The sequence below is a fragment of the Ptychodera flava genome (assembly GCF_041260155.1).
Source record: "Ptychodera flava strain L36383 chromosome 23 unlocalized genomic scaffold, AS_Pfla_20210202 Scaffold_24__1_contigs__length_23054250_pilon, whole genome shotgun sequence".
Taxonomy (NCBI): domain Eukaryota; kingdom Metazoa; phylum Hemichordata; class Enteropneusta; family Ptychoderidae; genus Ptychodera; species Ptychodera flava.
Genome location: NW_027248278.1, coordinates 12,607,119 through 12,623,734, shown reverse-complemented (window position 1 = coordinate 12,623,734; position 16,616 = coordinate 12,607,119). Strand labels below are relative to the sequence as shown.

The window sequence follows — 16,616 nt, the reverse complement described above, 5'->3', positions numbered from 1 at the left end:
ACTCCTAGAGAAATAAAAGTTCGAAGTCAAATTCATCATTTTCACGATAATTCTAGTAGACAGTTTTCAGTAACTCAGTTATATTTTGTAATTTCTAAATTGTTTGAAACCGTTTGAGAATTACTTGTTACTTGGTCTAGTAAAATTACGATTCTTAGCTCAGTAGAACTTCTTAATGAAAATATTGAGATGTTTAAAGTCCCTTTGTGACGCAGCAAAAAAGTAGTAGCGCCATCGCTTGATTACTCTACAGCGTAGACACCGGTATGACACATCGTAAGTGTTTTAAAAATCCAGAATCATAGTAAATGCCAGCCTGCCAATCCCCTTTCAGCCATTGAATGCGTTCTTCTCTGGTTGTGGTGCATTTATACCATGCCTCCACCTGCGAAATAGCCAGAACGTACACCAAATACCGTTTAAGTGAGATGACAAAATATAAGAGGTTTGAAACTGTATTGTTTCGGCAAAATGATTATCCGGGTTCTTTAACATAGACCGTTTGCATGCATAATTCTGTTAAGGAATATAGAAGGCGCAAAAGTTCCCACATAACTTTCCATTTGTGACATATGTGGCATTGCAGCCGCTGAAAAAATTGCAATGACAATGTTATTGTTTGACTTTGAATATTCTAATTTGATATTCACAGACCCCAGTATTAGAAACTAAAGGCATATGAAATTGAGTGTAATTGATCTAATGATAGAGAGTGTATGAAACATAATATCACCTGTTTATATCATCAAGGGAAGATATAAAAAACACATGAGAAACGAATACCCCCCATTAATCTAACATTTTAAGAACAACATTTCTGAACTTGAAGAAAAGTCGGGTGCTAGGAGTAGTTTGGAGAAGACGGACAGACTGTCGCTTTCTAATTGGAGAAATCAGGCATTCTGATATAGAGGCTGCGCAATAAGGGTATGACCTGGATAGGAATAAAGAATATTCATATCGGAGAACCATGACACTAAGTGATAGTATGGGAGGGAGCATGGACATTCAAGAGTTTTAGGGCAAACAAGGCGGTAAAATATGAACCATGTCGGGCTTGTCACAATGAAGACAGCAAGAGTGCGGAAGACACAATGACTTGGAAAACAATCATTAGAGTTCATCTCTTCAGTTATCACAGTCACTAAAAGTGTGCCTTTTAAACCACGTGTAGCTCTAATGTGATTGCAGATCAAATTGTGACTTGAAGAAAGAAGTTACATATTTGATCGAGGAGTTGAGCGTAATTGTCGTAGAATCATAGTTCTAACCCGAAGGCTCACACATGAATTATCAATCCAAACATTACAGCTGATATTAAAGGCAACCCCAACGCCCCTAAGTGTATCGAAAATAAACTGGGGATAATGCTAGTATTAATCCGCGTGAAAAGGGAAACAGCGGTATTCTGGAATGACTAGTCTTGAACAATAAAGCGGGAACGACCACGCTCGTAGTTTAGGTAAAGCTTGGTGCCATGATAGCATTTGAGACCCTATAAAAGTTCACTACAGGTTATCATTCATTTAATAACTAGCCCCCCCCCCCCACCATAGTCAGGGAAACTACAGAATCATTTGTCCTCAGCACAAACACCGGAAATTACATATCCTGTTATTAGGCAAAGAGGAGAAAACCCTTACTAATAAACATATTTTACACATTTATGGGACACCAATTAGAAAAAGAACAACTTCTGTGCAGAATATGTAATCGGAAATGTTGATACAAAGATAAACTGCATAAAGTTTTCTACCTACCCAGAACGAATGGCAAGAGGATTCTTGCTGTGGTAGCTGTAGAACCTCCCTGCAGAAGTCTTTGGTGTCCGTATGGACTCCAATATGTGTGTTGTGAATGGATGGCACCCTGTCGATCCAACGCTCCCTACAAGTGACGCCATTCGGGAACTTCATTTCGTGAGTGCCAGTGTCAACCCTAACAATGTTTAAAAATGCAACTTAAGAGCTCGGTGCTGACAATTGCAAAACTTACCGAACCATTGCCAATGATATGGATCGAAGAGTTCAATACATATGCTTGTGGAATAAAATATACAAATAATATAGACAACATTTAAATAACCCCACCTTTGGGAAGAGAGGTACTACATAAATATTGAGTGAGTACTTGGACGGGTAGGTCTATATTTACCATCCGTGGTTTAGCCGAAAAGCACATTGGTAAGTTTTTCTTTCTGTAAGCAATAAACTCACAGTGCCAAATTTTTAAACCAGATATAGGCCGTGGGCTAGAGGGGTCTACGTGCACCCCCCCCCACAGGATAACAAACCTGTATTTTTCAGAAGCCTTGGGATCCCTAGAATACGAAATGGAATTTTAACAGAAAAAATATAGGGACGGAATAGCTGTTATGGTCATGTTTTGATGGGTACCGCAAAATCATGATTTTCCAAGCCAAATGCATTTTCGTCAAATCTGTCTTCTTCTGAGTAATGTGCTGAGCTCACCTTTTAGTATAACCTCATTTGTTTGGTATCATTAGAAAGAAAATTTATTCCTCTTTAAGATGACGTATTGCACTATGCAATATCTTCTACAGTTTTTGTCAAATATAACCAAAACTTACCCCTTACCCCAAAATTTAACATTGCAAATTACAGTAAATCTCAATCTGTTTTGTCTGAAATCTGTTTTATTTGATACAAGGACATGTCACAAATATGAAATATACTTTTAACAGAACAAATATTGGGAATCTACAGCTGTAACAGTCATATTTTGAAGCGTACAGCAAAATCACAGTGTTGCAGATTTGCATGCATTTTGTTAAAATTGTCTTCTTATAAGTTATCTACTGAGCTTGTTTTTTAATATAACCTGGCTTCTCAGGTATCATTAGTAAGATAATTTACTCATCTTCAACATGACATATTGTACATGCAATATCATCAATCGTTTTCATGATATATAACCAAAACTTACCCCATACCCCAAAGTTTACATTGAAAATTTCAGTCATAGCTAAAACCAAATTCTACAATATTTTTAGCTTGACACAAAAAATCTGGCCTTTTTTGCTTTTAAATCTATTTTATTTGGTACAGGAACATGTCACAAACATGAAATAGACTTTTAACAGAAACAATATTGGGAATCCACAGCTGTAGCAGTCATATTTTGAAGGGTACCGCAAAATAACAGCGTAGCAGATTTGCATGCATTTTTGTTAAATTTGTCTTCTTATAAGTTATCTGCTGAGCTTGTTTTTGAATATAACCTGGCTTGTTAGGTATCATTAGAAAGATAATTAACTAATCTTCAGAATGACATATTGTAACATGCAATATCTTGTATAGTTTTCATGATATATAACCAAAACTTACCCCATACCCTAAAGTTTACATTGAAAATTTCAGTCAAAGCTAAAACCAAATTCTACCATTTTTTTAAGTAGACATATAAAATCTGCCCGTTTTTGCTATTAAATCTGTTTTATTTGGTACAGGAACATGTCAGAAATATCAAATAGACTTTTAACAGAAAGAATATTGGGATTCTATGGCTGTAACAGGCATATTCTGTGGAGTACTGCAAAATCACAGCAGTGCAGACTCATATGTGTTTTTGTTAACTTTGTCCCATCGTAGGTCATCTGCTGCGCTTATTTTATAACATAACCATGTTTATTTGGTACCATTGAAAAGCTAATTTACAACTCTTTAAAATGACATATTTTTAATATGCCATATTTTATCTAGTTTTCACGGAATATGACGAAAACTTACCCCATACGACTAAGTTTATATCGAAAATTACTTTCGTAGCTATCGTCAAATTCTACCAATTTTCTAGCTAGACATAACAAATAAGCCAATGCTTTATATAAAATCTTTTTATTTGGTACTGGGACATGTCACAAATATGAAATAGACTTTTAACAGAAAATATATTGGGACTCTACAGCTGTAACAGTCATATTTTGAAGGGTCTCGCAAAATCACAGTATTGAAAACTCGCATGCTTTTTTGTTAAATCTGTCTTCTTATAAGTCATCTGCTGAGCTTGATTTTTGACATAACCTGGCTTGTTAGGTATCAATAGAAAGGTAATTAACTAGTCTTTAAAATGACATATTGTAATATGGAATGTCTTGTTTAGGTTTCATGAAATAGGACCAAAGCTTACCCCTAACCCCAAGGTTTACACAGCAAATTACTGCAAATCTGAAACTCTACCTTTTTTTACAAATTATTAACTTAACATGCCGCAATCTATGAAATCTGTGTTTTTGTTAAAAAAGTATGTTACAAATATGAAATTAACTTTTAACAGGAACATAATATGATTTTGTAGCCTTTTGGATCATATTTGAAAGGGTACCCAGGTATCAGGGCAAATTTGCCGAAACACATACATTTGCAATATATGGGTTCCCCCTCCAAAATGATCCAAGTGGCTACTAAATTGTATCATCTTCCCGTTAAAAGTTAATTTTATACTTGTGACATACTTTTGTAACAAATAAATCAGATTTTAAATAAGAATTGCCTTTTGTATTATGTGCAGCAAAAAATGGTAGAATTTAAGATGAGCCGTAATTTGCGATTTGAACTTTTTGGGTATGGGGTAAAGTTTGACCATATTCCAGGAAAACTATGAATGACATTGTATATTACAATATTTCATCTTAAAGAAGAATAAATTGCCCTACTAATGATACCTCACAAACCAGATTGTGTCACAAAATAAGTTCAGCAGATGACTTACGAGAAGAAGAATTTAACAAAAAAGGTGCCAGTTTGTGGTACTGCGATTTTTCATTTCCCTTCAAAATATGGCTGTTACAACTATACAGTCCAAATATTTTTTCTTTTAAAAGTCTATTTCACATTTTTGATATGACTCAGTTCCATATACAACAGATTTAATACCGAAACAGAGCTATTTTTGTCATGTCTAGCTAAAAATTCACGGAAATTGATCACGTTATCTATGACTGTACTTTCAATATGAACCTTGGGGTATGGGGTAAGTTTTGGTCATATTCCATGAAAACTATACAAGATATTGCCTGTTAGAATATTTCATTGTGAATACCAGATAATTACCTTTTCAATGATACTAAACAAACCCGGTTATAATCAATAACAAGCTCAGTAGACAACTTATAAGATGACAGATTCAACAAAAACGCATGCGAATCAGGAATACTGAGATTTTGCGGTACCCTCAAAAATACAGCTGTTACAGCTATAGAATCCCAATATTTTTCCTGTTAAAAGTTCATTTCATATTTCTGATATAGCCAAGTACAAAATAAAACAGATTTCATACAAAAAATTGCCTAATTTTTTATGTCTGCGTAAAAACATTGCTTGAATTTGACATTAGCTATGACAGTAGTTTTCGATGTAAATTTTGGGGTATGGGGTAAGTTTTGGTCATATTTCATAAAAATCTGTACAAGATATTGCATGTTACAATATGTCATTTTAAAGACTAGTAAATAATCTTACTAATGATACCTAACAACTTACATTATATTCTATAAGAAGTTCAGCAGATGACTTACAAGACGATAGATTCAACAAACATGCACGCAAGTCAGGAATACTGAGATTTTGCTGTACCCTTCAAAATCTGACTGTTACAACTACAGAATTCCAATCTTTTTTCTGTTAAAAGTCTATTTTATATTTTTGACATGACCCATTACCGAATGAAATAGATTTCATACAAATAAATGCCTGATTTTATATGTCTAGGTAAAGAAAATGGTGGAATTTGATTTTAGCTTTGACTTCAATTTTCAATGTAAACTTCGGGGTAAGGGGTAAGTTTTGGTTATATATCATGAAAACTATAGAAGATATTGCATGTTACAATATGTCATTCTGAAGACTAGTACATTATCTTTCTAATAATACCTAAATAACCACGTTATATTCAAAAACAAGCTCAGCAGATAACTTATAAGAAGACAAATTTAACAAAAATGCATGCAAATCTGCAATACTGTGATTTTGCGGTACCCTTCAAAATGTGACTGTTACAGCTGTAGATTTCCAATATTTTTTCTGTTAAAAGTCTATTTCATATTCTGACATGGCCCTGTACCAAATGAAATAGATTTAATAGCAAAAACGGCCAGATTTTATGTGTCTAGCTAAAACAATTGTAGAATTTTGTTTTAGCTATGACTGAAATTTTCAATGTAAACTTTGGGGTAAGGAGTACGTTTTGGTTATATATCATGAACACTATAGAAGATATTGCATGTTACAATATGTCATTTCAAAGATTAGTGAATTATCTTTCTAATGATACCTAACAAGCCAGGTTATATTCAAAAACAAGCTCAGCAGATAACTTATAAGAAGACAGTTTTAACAAAAATGCATGCAAATCTGCAACACTGTTATTTTGCGGTACCCTTCAAAATATGACTGTTACAGCTGTAGATTCCCAATATTTTTCTGTTAAAAGTCTATTTCATATTTGTGACATAATAGATTTAATGGCAAAAACGGCCAGATTTTTTGTGTAAACTTAAAAAAATTGTAGAATTTTGTTTTAGCTTTGTCAGGTCTGGGTAGTTATATGTCTTCATAGCATAACTGTGGATTCGCCCTCTGTAATAGTGTATATGAAAAAATCTCAAATGTGCTTTGCCAGGTAGCCTATATGAAATAATGTTATCTTCATGCATAAAATAAGGATTATATATAACATTGAGGGTAAGTACCACTAGCTCGCAGAGCATACCAATGGCTACATACCTAGCTCTATCCTACACGGTTTGCTCAAATAGGTTTTCTGTTGAATATTAATTACCTTATGTTGCGGCATTCGTGAATTGTGTTACCACGTATTGTATGCATGGAAAATGACGTGCACCTCACTATATTGCCTGAAATAGTCTGTTCTGCTCGAAAGGTGATTGGCCCGGTAAAACCTATACATAAAAGTAACATTGTCGTATTAACATTGTTATCATACACTCACGTCCAGATTGATATCAAGTCTTATTTAACTATTAAACGTCATTTGATTATTACGTTTTACACAATTGCAACTAGTTTTGGATAATTGGATCTTCATATTTTTTAAATTTCTCAAATGTGTTAGGTGCCATATAGCTGAATATTGTAATATTACAAATTGCTCATAAAAACAAGAGTGTAACTTAGAAAGAGAAGCAGATAAGCTTACATTTGCTGGCTACAACAACCTTACTTCACCATCCAATTATCCCAAATTAGTTCCAATCGTGTTTTTTATCATTATGTAAGACATATACATGAACAAACGGAACGAGATATAGCGAGATACATACAGAAATACACATAGACATATTATAAGACATTGTGTGTGTGTATATATATATATATATATATATATATATATATATATATATATAATGTCTTATAATATATACATACATACACGTTTTCTTTTATTTGTCGTGTTTTTATGTTGACATTAAGTTTTTCATATCACAAATAGAAGATGTTTTAGTATGCGTGTGCATTATGTTCATAGTCTGCGCTGTGTCATGTTATGCTATGGTTTTATATAAGCTAACTAAATAATCTGACTTTTGATTCACAAGTTGTTCATAAATGATGGTCAATATTGATATCAATTCATTCTACCTTATCGGCATTTATTCATACACTTTAAAAGCATTAATATTATAAGTCATATTTAAATGCTTGCATCCCTTTAGAACAGTCAAATGAAAACAATGAATCAATTGTTTTCTTACTTCTTGTTTCACATCTTGACCCCTTATAGCCTGCTCGACAGAGACACTCCCCAGTAACTAAATTGAACATACCGAAATATGCACATCGGCATTTATTAACACGGTTCTTGGCATATTTGTTGTATTCATATGGTTTTTGCAATCGTTCTAGATCTGTGTAACAAGCATCACAAATGCTGTGACGCTGGCACGAACATCTGTTTAAGCATCTAGCCTCCAGAATCCAGAAGGACAAGGAGCATCACATAATTTTCCTCTAAATCCAGGAGTACATACACGGGTACCATCTACGATACAACCAGCTCCATATTTGCAGTTACATTCACCGAGTCTAGATACTGGATTAAAATCTTCGCTGCAGGCACAAGCACATAACTTAAAACAGCCAGTACTCCAGAATCCACTGGGGCAGGGATAACCACAGTGTCTGCCCCTCCAACCTGCGCTACACTCACAAATGCCATCTGCTTTGTTAAGTTGCGCCATCGTTACATTGGCGATCACATTTACTGGTCATCAGATCGCACAACTGGCTAAGGAGGCAGGCACATGGGTTTCTGAAGCCAGGACCCGAGGAAGCAATCAGGACATGGCGCATCAGAATACCGACCTCTCCACCCAGCTGTGCATTCACAGATACCATATCCATTATATTCTCGATCATTCTGGCAATGGCAGTTGCACCTGCCAGTTGTTTTATCACAGGTCTCGCCAATCCTACACACACAAGGGTTCCAGCAGAGTCCCTCTGGACATTCGAGTCGCAGTACCGCCCTCTCCATCCAGCAGTACAATCACAGCTACCATCTGTTTTGCAAACTGCACCATTTTTGCACTGACATTCACAATTGCCGGTGTAAACATTACAGGACAGTCCGATATTCCATTGATTCCTGCAGTTAGGTCCCGAGAAGCCCTCGGGACAATGTGTTTCACAGTACAGTCACATGCACCTATTGCATTACACGCCGCATCATTCTTACATGGACATTCACATCGGCCACAATATACATTACAGACCCTGCCTTTTTGGCAGTTACATACATTGGTACGACCAACACCCCAAAATCTTTCTGGACAGGGTGTGTCACAATATCGACCTCTACATCCTGAAGTACAGTCACAGATGCAAACTGCACCATTTTCATACTGGCATTCACAAGTTCCAGTTGTAGTATCACAAGATTCACCGATGTTGCAAGCACACGGTTTGTACAGCTACCGCCCCAGAAGCCCTCGGGGCATGGTGTGTCACTGAAGACCCCACGCCAGCCAAGTCTACATTTACAAGTGCCATTAAGGGCATAATACAAACAGCATAATTTTTCAGATTCCAGCTATGCTGTCATAAACTTACGAATTAGAACAGCTACATCGCTGTGCGCAGATAACACCCAAAAATCAATTAGGACATGGTGCATCACAATGTCGACCTTTCCACCCTGCCATGCACTCACATGTACCGTCTCTGTTTCAACCCCCCCCCCCCATTTTAACAATGGCAGTCGCATCTTCCTGTCACAGAATCAAAGGACTTAATATGTGATAGTGCAAGGACTTTGCAACTAGCATCCCAAAACCTTTCAGGACATGGTTCATCACAATATCGACCTCTCCACCCTGCCATGTACTCACACGTACGATCTCGTTTGCAAACTCCCCAATTTTCAAATTGAGCTCATCTCCCTGTTATTGAATCACAGGACTCGCCAAAGTTACAAGTACAAGTATTTCTGCAGCCAGCACCCCAAAACCCTTCAGGACATGGTGAATCACAGTATCGGCCTCTCCATCCTGCTGTGTAGTCACAACTACTTTACAAATTGCGCCATTCTGACATTGACATTCACATTTACCATTGGGAGGATCATATATTTCGCCATTATTTCATGTGCATGTTTTCCTGCATCCGGGTCCCCAGACACAATTAGGACAAGGCACATCACAGTAACGTCTCTTCTATCTAGAAGAATAATCCACAGTACCATCTACTATGCAAATAGCACTGTTTTGACACACACATTTACATCTCCCTGTTACTATGTCACAAAGTGCTCCATCAATGCATAAACATTCATTAGTGCATCCACTTCCCCAGAAGCCTTCTTGGTAAGCTGCGTCACAATATTATTATTATTATTATTATTATTATTATTATTATTATTAAAAATTGTTTAAAATGCACTACACGTACGTCTCAGTGCATTGTACATAGCTGGATAAAATAATTAAAAGTACAACCTCACAGAAAATTAAAACAGAAAATTACACATAAAACTGAGTAAAAAGATGGGTTTTCAAATTGCGCTTAAAACTATCTACACTTCTGGCAGTCTTAATTTCAAATGGCAAATCATTCCATAGTAAGGTGCACATACTGAAAACGCTCTCTGTCCATATGTCTTGTTAAAATTGCCACGGGGCTTGTTAAACATAATTTGTCACGTGATCGCAGGTCTCTAGCTGGTACATATAAATCTAATAAATCTCTCAGATAAATAGGTGCATTTCCATGGATAATTTTGAATGTTAGCAACAAAATTTTAAATCTGATGCGAGCCTCTACCGGTAACCAATGTAAATCTTTGAGAACGGTGTGACATGATCGAATTTGCGCGTACGATATTGACCTCTCCAACCAGATGCACATATACATGTGTCATCTTCTCTTTTGCACACTCCATTATACATTGGCATAACCCACTGCAATCGATTCCATATGTACCTTTCGGATAGTGTTCACTGCATGAGATTCCAGTGTATCCTGGAGAGCATATGTATCTGCCTGTTTCAGAATTACAGCTACCTGTGCAACAACTGCATTGCTTGATGCAGTTTGGCCCCATTTACTGGACACACATATCTGATCACATAACTGCACTGTCCGTCCTGATAAACATAAGTATGTGCCACCAACAGGATTGCGAGTAGCTCAGTTCTTACATGTACACTGCAGTTGACAAATTTGTCAATAATAATTATGGTAAATATGTTCCACTATGGCAAAAGAGCTGAATCAACAAAGGATTATGCTGGATACGATTTTCGACTTTGCTAGAATACTTTGGAATCCTGAGGGAATCCTTTAATTATTCTAGTGCTGGATTCCCACTACCGGATGTTGATGGATACATCACGGATTCTACTGTTTGCTGTCAGAGACGATTGTAATGGATTCTGCTATAGCTCTCTTGATACGGAACATTTAATTTGAAACGGTGTTCACAGAAGTTGCCTATGTATTCTCTCGGGGCAACGGCAACTCCCATCAGTTGGAGAATAAGTCCCTCCATTTCATTACCTTCACCACTCATTACAATGGAATCCTTATGTCATCACAAGAGATTCCAATAAGCCAAATTGGGTAGCTACATCTACCGCCAACAGGATCACAATGACCCCATTGTTGCTCATACATTCTTTGCTACAGCATGGTCCTCATTTATCTGAGAAACAAGGAACATCACAAACAGCTCCACTCCAATGTAACAAATCTATTTCAAGGGTGTTCCTCCATGCATTTTCCAAAATCATTTTTAACAATATATCATGACGTACCCGTCACATACTGCTCCATTTGCACATTTGCATCTGCATCCTACCATCCTCTTGGACAAGGGCGCTTGCTATATGCACCACTCCAGCCAGCTGTACAAGTGCAGAAGCCATCCAATCGACTGCATTCAGCACCATAGATACACCCCAAGAGGCGTACAACAGCAGGAGCAATTAAATCGACTGTATTCAGCACCATTCTCGCACAGGCACACCCCAAGACAGACTAAACCATATGTACCATCGGGGTATATGTTTGCACAAAGGGTTCTCAAACAAGCAGTGTAAACACACCTTCCATCCACTGTATAACAGCGTGCACTGTTTTGACACTCACGTGTGTTGAGACACTCGTGACCCAAAAATCCTTGGTTGCAAGGCTGTTCACAATTTTCCCTCGCCAACCAGCAAGGCATATGCATTCACCAGTTTTTTAGGTTGCACCTAACCGCAATTTGACTGTTATAAATATTTTCACAACGAAGCCAACAATGAGGCTAATAGTATCCGTGAGTACACACCCGCCCAACCAGATGTACATAGGCATGATCCTTCAGCATGGTGACTAAATACCATTATTTTTGCAGTCAAATAACCTTCTACAAACTAGTTCATAGATTTCTTTCTCACATGGTTCATCACACTTGTCACCAGTCTAACCAGATGAACATGTGCTAGACCGATCAACCTTATCACACGTGGCTCCATTTTGACATAGGCAGCCCTGGTTACTATCGGTGCCATAGTGTCCATCAACATATGGGTTCTCGCACTTCAGACCATGTGATTCTGTTTTACAACTGCATTTTCCAGTTTTATCATGGCAGCTTCCTCTGCAGTGGCATGTGCAAGGCCGCGCACAATCTAACCCATAAGAAACAGGCTCACACAGGCCATCACATCATGGGCCTGTTGAATCTAACTTACACAAACAAAATCCGCGGACATTGTTGCATCTTGCATCATTCGGACACTTAAAATCTTCTACACAGGAGATTCAATACTTTCCTTGCTCACGTGGAAAGGCGCAAAGGTGTGATGTCCATGCTGGGGCTCTGTGGCAATAACTTCCAGAAGAATCACATGTTGCGCCATTGATGCTGAAGAACGCAGTATTAACCATAGTAGCCCCCCTGACATGGTTCACCACACAGTCGCCCAGTGAACCCATTGGTACATGCACAATCGTACTGATTTGGTCATAGAGAGCACTGTTCTCACACTGTCAAAGTTTAGCACATTGATCTCCGTAGAAGCCAGCATGGCATGGTTCATTACAGAACTGCCCCTTCCAACCGGGCATGCAGGCACACTGCCCCATTACGGGATCACAGAGAGATCTATTTTTGCATTGCTTGGTTTCATTACAGCCTTTTCCATAATAATCTGGCAAACAACCCTCATCAAACTGAATCCCAAGCAAGCCAGCATCAGAGTGAAACAGACCAGATATGTGCTGGCAGTTACCATATCAGGGGTATGTCATGGGATTCATTTGTGCCAAGCGTATCCATTAGTGAAAAGGTTATTCCTTTATTCAAAGCGTATTCATTTGTGCTCTGTGTATTCATTTATGCAAAGTGTTTTCATTTATGCAAAATAAATTAATATGTGCGACGTACATTTTTGTTCAAAGTGCATTCATTTGTGAATATTATTCATTTATAAAGAAGTCTTCATTTACATTGTTTCTATATGATTGTTAATTTGAAAATGACGTTTGGGCGAAATAATATTCATGTTTTATCTGATATCAAGCACTGTAAATATGTGTTGAGAAACCATTTCCCTACATCTGCAACAGATTGAAAAAGAAATCAAGAATTTTTCGACACTGTTCTCGTAAACCGCATAATTGTGAGTTTTTTACATAACATGTTTACATTTGTCCTTTTTACAATGAACACTGTTTAATGACATGACTAGCGTTAAGTGCAACTGTAAACACTAAAATTCATTATACAGATGTAAATAATTGTAATCTTACCGCTCTCAGTTGTTGCATCACCTGTAAATGAAGTTCGAGAAGTAGAAATATTAAAGGTATACAGCCACCTCTAATTTAAATATGCCCATATATGGTCAAAGGGGCGTTCCTTGGTATCAAAATGCCCATTTGAGGGCGCTGTTTTTAAAAAGCGGCCGGCCGCTTAAAATCTGTGATTGGTTAGATTTTCTCTTTCCATGGTAAATGTGGCAAAATTGGAACAGGTGACAGTATAAATTAAGGCCACTAGACTTTGCTAGGCAAAATAAGGAGACTCAGTCTGTTAGATAAGAGGCTCTTTCATATTCAATCTTGCGAATATTTCATGCTATTTCACTCCTTGTATAGGGTCTCGCTTACAATCCTAGGACCAATCAGACGCATTCTTACAGCAGCGTCTCTAATATCTTACACAAAATATGTATTAGGTGTGATAATGATATGACACAGTATTTGTACAAAACTCACTATAGATGGATAAGTTGAACATCAGGGACGAAATTTAGCGATGCAAAAGTACTCTGCGTTGAACTATTTTCGAATGTTAATTGTCAAAGTCCGGCTCTCTTATACGAAGAGACAGATTGTGAGCTCCTGTTAAATCTGAGCAACATTTTAAAAAAATATTTCTTTAAGAGCTATTTCATGCTATTCGCTAAAAAGCGTATTCATTTATGCAAAGCTTATTTATTCATGCAAAGTGTATTCATTTATGCAAAGCGCATTCATTTATGCGAAAAAAAATCTTTTGTGCAAATCGTCATAATAATTGAAAATCATATTCATTTATGCAAAGTGTATTCATTTCTACAAAGTATATTCATTTATGCAAAGATTATTCATTTATGCAAAAATTATTCATTAACGCTACGTTGTTCCGGTATGCTAATCTGAAAACGACGACTCGGCTTAAGCGATGAATTATCACAAGCATTTTTCGATCTCGTTGAAGTACAAATATAGAAGAGCTTAGCCGTTTTCTTTTGCTAATAGTGTAGAGTAGGAATTCTCTAATTATTTTTGCTCGCTTTCCTCTCGACTGGGTTCGATTACCCCAAGTTGAGACATAGTTTCCCCACCAGTTTCATTAGCTGTCCGTTAAAGGATAGTCATGACAATTAGATTCGGCAAATGGCGTCGTCGATGTTCGATATTAACTGCTACGAACAGAAAATATTACCCCTTGCGTGCGCCTGTCCATCACTATTTTAGACATCATATATATATATATATATATATATATATATATATATATATATATATATATATATATATATATATATATATATATATATATTATATATATATATATATATATATATATATATATATATATATATATATATATATATAAGTATACCTTTACCTAAGTGTATTCGGGACGTTACTTCTCTCACCAATGCATGATCATTTCTGACCGATTTCGTTCAGTCGGTCTTGATTTTCATCAAGCACCATGAAAAAACTTTGGAGTAAAATGACTTTACCAAACACTACAAAGTACACACCTGATTCGGCTTCATCTGCTGTGATGGATAAGATGACCAGCAAACCCACTAAAATGATTACTGATCTGTAATAAGGCGAGATAAAAACAAAGGTGTTAATGCAGTCTGACCAATACATATATTTTTTATGAACCAACCGGATCTAGAAAAATTGCTGGAGACTGAGAGGTCTCTCTTAGGTCGTTCAAGCGACAATCAAACTTCAAAATCCTTCTATAATCTCTTAATTTATCAGTTCTGGTGCAAGAACAACAAAAGTAAGCATTGCAGTTAAGTTTCAAAAAAGGAAATAGGCTGACATTTTGTAGTCATGGGAAGCTGCAATTGTCCGCCAGTTTTGGGTTTAAAGGGTCGGGATTTGTTTCTATAGGGGCTTGACCACACTATAACAGATGCACGCCGGGCCGCTTGAACATCAAGCACGAAGGCCCTCTGAGAAAGATAACCATGTGTGTGAGTTTAGGAAAGAGCAGCACAGGCATGTATTATGTTGACAGAATGTTATGTGATTATCTTATTATGTTAAATAAGACTGTGAAATCAAGTATTCCTGACAGCGAAATTTTTCCATTGAGTGAATTCCCGAAAAAGCATACACTATTTTTCCTCCGTTTTGAAATAAATATGAAAATTATCGAAATATAGTCAGTATGATAATGTGATGGCAATATTTCATTGCTTAGGGTAAACAATCACATGTCGTTCACGTTTCTGCTGGCCAGTCACCTAGCACAAAATACCTTCTCTACTTTTTTCGGTACATTAAAAGTTGTTAAGCTTTTCTCTTGCTCTCAGATCTTACCAGTTCGCAAAAAATGTACAAAAATAGAATGAAGCAAATTCAAATTTGAAAGTGTAACATACATGTATATATGTTGAGATATGGTGTTTTCAATCGGGTTTGAACTAACAACATATGGCAGCCTGTCACCTAGCGGAGAAGAAACAGAAGAACCAATCGGCAAGATCCCCATTCTCAAAGAGAGCGGTTTAATAACCGAGCTAAATAGTTACAATCTTTCTGACTGCAATAACTCGACACCGCTGTTGGGGCACTCGCACTTACATACTCGCTATCACACATCGCACACAAACTTAATCGAAGCAATTAATACATCGATTAAACTGGGCGAAAGACAGCCTCGGGGAAAATTCTGTCTACCAGCAAAATTAACATACCTCATGGTTGTTCAAGACTTCTAAATGTAGGAATAAACGTTTATCGGTAAGACAGCGAGGGACGACTCAAGTGTAGCAATCTTATTTAATATAGGTGTTTGTTGCTGCGCGATCATGTCTCTTTCGGGACTTGCGGATGACGTTTTGCGAGAAGTAGATTCCATTGGCTGACAATGTTTGTGAGAGGCTGATCCGCAGATTTTCCTTGCGTACTATTTGTCAGGCTATACAAAGACATAGTCCGTGTTTGTAACACTCTTTTACAAATTTCACTAAAATACGTCATGCTTAGCGGTAAATACTTAAAAGGCGAGCGCATATAGACAGTGACTTATCGGAATTTCTTGGCATTCATACAAAGAAATGATTTATCACTTCCTGTTGTAATGCCATGATACTCGAACAAACCTACCTTTCCTATAAAGTTCTCCTTTCTTCATTTGTCTGAAAATGTCAATGAAATACAGTGTCCAACGATAAAATCTGACTACCCTTATATAAACAATCGTCAAACTGTAGGAGACCCTAGATCTGCAGCTGTTCAAACAATACTTGTTATTTTTATAAGGCTACGTTTCTTCTTGTTTTTCTAAAAAATCAATTAAACCAGTCAACCAATCCTTAAAAAAAGAACTGCGAATACTGGAACAAACGT

At 36.8% G+C, this 16,616-nt stretch overlaps 1 protein-coding gene across 1 annotated transcript; it reads right to left on the bottom strand.

Moving 5' to 3' along the window:
* Positions 1-114: 114 nt before the first annotated feature.
* LOC139125005 (uncharacterized) lies at positions 115-16,041 on the bottom strand. The gene is made up of 6 exons (XM_070691113.1): positions 15,962-16,041; positions 14,783-14,847; positions 13,275-13,295; positions 6,799-6,919; positions 1,761-1,938; positions 115-385 (listed from the first exon to the last, which is right to left on the bottom strand). Exons 1-6 carry the CDS (start codon positions 15,964-15,966, stop codon positions 248-250), a joined length of 528 nt encoding a protein of 175 aa, XP_070547214.1. The 5' UTR covers positions 15,967-16,041; the 3' UTR covers positions 115-247.
* Positions 16,042-16,616: the final 575 nt, after the last annotated feature.

Bases quoted from the DNA above. Each gene is read 5' to 3' on its own strand.
- LOC139125005 (XM_070691113.1), bottom strand. The intron at 6,920-13,274 runs GTAAGATTACAA...TTTTATGTATAG, and splicing joins TGATGCAACAACTGAGAGCG to GTTTTACCGGGCCAATCACC. The intron at 1,939-6,798 runs GTAATTAATATT...AAACATTGTTAG, and splicing joins CACGAATGCCGCAACATAAG to GGTTGACACTGGCACTCACG.